The 3,804-nt window shown below is 36.1% G+C and overlaps 1 protein-coding gene across 1 annotated transcript in view; it reads right to left on the bottom strand.

Moving 5' to 3' along the window:
- Nucleotides 1-3,804, bottom strand: part of LOC111498748 (1,4-alpha-glucan-branching enzyme 2-2, chloroplastic/amyloplastic-like) — a 20,462-nt gene that overhangs the window by 15,493 nt on the left and 1,165 nt on the right. The window contains exons 3-5 of the mRNA XM_023150106.1: nt 2,964-3,163; nt 1,854-1,952; nt 721-763 (exon numbers count right to left, since the gene is read on the bottom strand). Coding sequence (XP_023005874.1) covers nt 721-763; nt 1,854-1,952; nt 2,964-3,163 — 342 coding nt within the window. The remainder of the gene's footprint in view (nt 1-720; nt 764-1,853; nt 1,953-2,963; nt 3,164-3,804) is intronic.

Raw genomic sequence — 3,804 nt, 5'->3', positions numbered from 1 at the left:
CCCAAAAAAAAAAAAAAAAAAAAAAAGTGAACAACAAAACTACAGTTTGTGAGATCTCACATCGATTGGAGAGGGGAACGAGTGCCAGCGAGGACGCTAAGCCCCGAAGGGGGTAGATTGTGAGATTCCACATCGGTTGGTGAGGGAACTAAACATTCTTTATAATAGTGTGGAAACCTCTCCATAGCAAACGTGTTTTAAAAATCTTGAGAGAAAGTCTGAAAGGAAAAGCCCAAAGAGGACAATATCTGCTAGCGATGGACTTGGGCTTTTACAAATGGTATCGGAGCCAGACACCGGGGCAGTGTGCCAACGAGGACGCTGAGCCTTGAAGAGGATAGACACCAAGCGATGTGTCAGCAAGGACACTGGGCCCTAAATAGGGGTGGATTGTGAGATCTCACATCTCCGAGAGGGGAACGAAGCATTCTTTATAAGGGTGTAAAAACCTCTCCCTAGCAGACGAGTTTTAAAAACCTTGACGGGAAGCTCAAAAGGGAAAGCCCAAAGAAGACAATATCTGCTAGCGGTGGGCTCGGGCTGTTACACAACTAATTTAGATACCATGGCATATTTACTCCAAAGAATTGTTCACCAAGTACAAAAATATTATGATTCTCGACTAGCTATGGTTTCTAAATAGTTCCCTGATCAATGCCAAAGCAAGCAACTGAACAAGAATAAATTAAAAATTCTGTTATCATTGAATGGAAAACTGACCGTAGCTCCTGGTGCCCATTCACGGTACGTGATACCTGTGGCACTGAAAAAACCAATTGAAAACAAATTTAGAAACCATACAAGAAATTTATCAGCATGGTTTAAATAACAATTAATTGGAAAAAGAAGGTGATCTACTCCTATTGTCAACGTATATAACAGAAAGAGAAGGGGAACTAGTGGGTAAGAAGTGTAAAGTAAGTGGGGTGCCTTTTTGTAGCTAACTAGTAGACGGGAAGGGGAGAGGAGATAATGACCATTTAGGATAGAGCATGGGGGAGAAGTACTCGATCAGGTGATAAACTAACAAATGGGAGAGAAAGGTGAAGTCTCTAATCTTCCCATAGGCTAGCACTTCTATGTGCTCTTTTGAATCTGAAGTGAATTCAATCCATGGTAGACATGAACGATTTTTTTTATTGGAATGGAAGGAATTACTTTAAGATATCTTAAACGAACATAAATATTTTATTGCAGAAATAACAAAACGATACTAATCAAGAATAGATATGATAAAATTAAGGAAACATGAAGTATGAATATGATAATCGAGCCACATATGAAGCTTCACCAAAAATGACAAAAATAGTCCTAACTAGTCTTCTAATGACTCCAAGTTTCTGGAATAAGTAGGCTATTTATTTGAGCTAAACAAACAACACTTCACAAGATTAAAACAATGACTTTCAAAATCACCTTTGTCACTTTGGATTGGGCAAAACCTGCTCCTAAGTACATATCCGCATCTTGACTCACATGCAAATTCTCATTGAAATCACCAAATACTGCTAAAAATATAATTTCACGTTTACTTCATTTATTGGTCATAAACTATTTTTATATTTCTACATACTTGGTATCCTTATTTCCCTGAGATTGCTGAAATATCTGTATACCTCTTTAATACTTTATTTTTGACATACAAATATATTCTCCATACAGCAGTAAAAGAATTATCTGAGATTGCTGAAATATCAATAAAAGAATAGATAAAACATTATTGTTCTACAAGTTTCGATTTTATTACACATAACAATAGTGCCAATCATAAGGTGGTCTGAATCAGTATTTTCACACTTCCAAGTGCGTGTGAGAGAGAGACACAGGCAGCACATAAAAACTAAGAAAGTTACCTGCGTGTGAAACCAAACTTTTCATAGCCACGGGAGAATGCTTCTAACCCACCTTCATTCTGGTCAATAGCCTCCCTTAGCCTTCTGTACTGTCCATAGCTAAATATATACAGAAATGGTTAGACTTTATCCGACATGCTATGAGAAAAAACAAGAGATTTTTTTTTTTATGTAAGGTCAGTGATAAAAGGAATATGAAAGATTCTGCAAATTTGATATTCTTCAAAGATTCCACTGCTATTGATTGAATTTCTAAAAGACTTGATAAATGAGAAAGCTGGTTTTTCGAAAGGGAGAAAACTCACTATTCAATTTTTTCTTTTTCTTTTTATTTCTGAGTATGCTCATTTACATCATATTTGTTTCCCAGATGCCAGCAAACGTTGTCAAGACTCATGAAAAGAAGATGAGAGGAATTTTCTATGGGCTGAGGGCACTGATTATGGAGCCGCTTGGTTGGGAAGTGATCCCTTTTTCTCACTTCTTGGGGTGGGGAGACTCGCATTCCTGACCTCTTGGTTGAGGGTAGCCTCGGAGCTATTTTCACTTTGGCACTTTTCTCCCTTTTATACATGTGGCTTTTAACACATTTCGCAAAGACCCCAAGAACATTCAAATTTTCTTCTGAAATTTAATGATAAAGGGCGTTACATTTTGCTTCTCTCCCAACACATGCTGCCTTTGAAAGAGGGATGGGGGGACCAAAACCATCAATTCATGCACTTCTGTGTTCGTTCTTCAAGAATTTTGGTCCTTCCCTAAGAATGCTTCTTTCAACCTTGAACAAATCCTGAGAGATCATCTTTTCAATGAAATGCAACGTCCTTTTGGAGAATGCAACTAAGGGGGTTATTTAGAAAATTTACCTAGAAAGACTTTTCAAGGATACTTCAAAAGAAAGTGAAGGAACTTCGGTACATATACTTCAAAGTCTCTTCAAAGTTCCTTTCCAGAGATCCTCACTGTAATTATAATTCTCCTTTTCATTAATATCAGATGTATAAATTTTTGGAATCCCCTTAGCTTCTTTCAATATGATGTCTTATTGAGTGTTATACTTGTTTTAAAACCAATGGAAGTTACTTACCAAGGATGACGATACAGACTTACCGGTAATCAAGATGTCCTTTGTGAGCCAACAAATATGGATCTATTTCATAGATTCTCTGCCCACTGCCAGGTGGAGGAATGGATCTCACAGTGGGTTCGGCCAAGCTACTTTTTGAAGGAATTGATATTTCCTCCAGTGGTGCTTGATCCATCAGCTTCTCATCAGCTTCTATTGTTTGACTATCTACATCATGAAGCACCTGAAACCAAGATACAAAAATAATGAAGGTAATCTGTCAAGAAACTTATTGATGTGACGACGAAAGTAAACATGGGTATATAGACAAAAGTAAAGACATCAAATCAATACGACTAATAGACAAAAGATATCCTCATGAATGTCTTTAGAATGAAAAAATGCAAGTCCAGCTGGTTGTTTTCAGCATATTAAATTATCTCTTTTAAAAGAAAGACCAAAAATTAAGTAATTAAATGGGCCTAGACATAGATAAATTTACTGACAGTACTTATACAGGGCAAAGATAGCCAGACCGCTGATTTATAGGATTGATTTTAAAATGGGTTGGGAATTTAAGATTCTAAGTATACCTTTAGGGTTTCAAAACATCTCACCTATAGTTAGAATGGTTTTAAAAAACAGCCTTCCAACTAGAAGCAATCAAAGAAGGAAAATAGTTGCAAAAAATAGATCTATGTTCGGGTTATCCAAATTAACGAGACCAAATGACCAAAACTTTCTTGTTCAGATTGGTGAGACCATAGATGATAGAATTCAAGGTATTAAGGACTGATCTAGGTTCTTTCTTTCTTTCTTTCTTTCTTTTTTTTTTTTTTTTTTTTTTTTTTTTTTTTTTTTTTTTTTTTTTTTTTTTTTTTTTTT

This window comes from Cucurbita maxima, unplaced genomic scaffold (assembly GCF_002738345.1).
Source record: "Cucurbita maxima cultivar Rimu unplaced genomic scaffold, Cmax_1.0 Cma_Scf00025, whole genome shotgun sequence".
NCBI classification, from domain to species: domain Eukaryota; kingdom Viridiplantae; phylum Streptophyta; class Magnoliopsida; order Cucurbitales; family Cucurbitaceae; genus Cucurbita; species Cucurbita maxima.
This window is presented reverse-complemented; position numbering and strand designations above follow the sequence as displayed.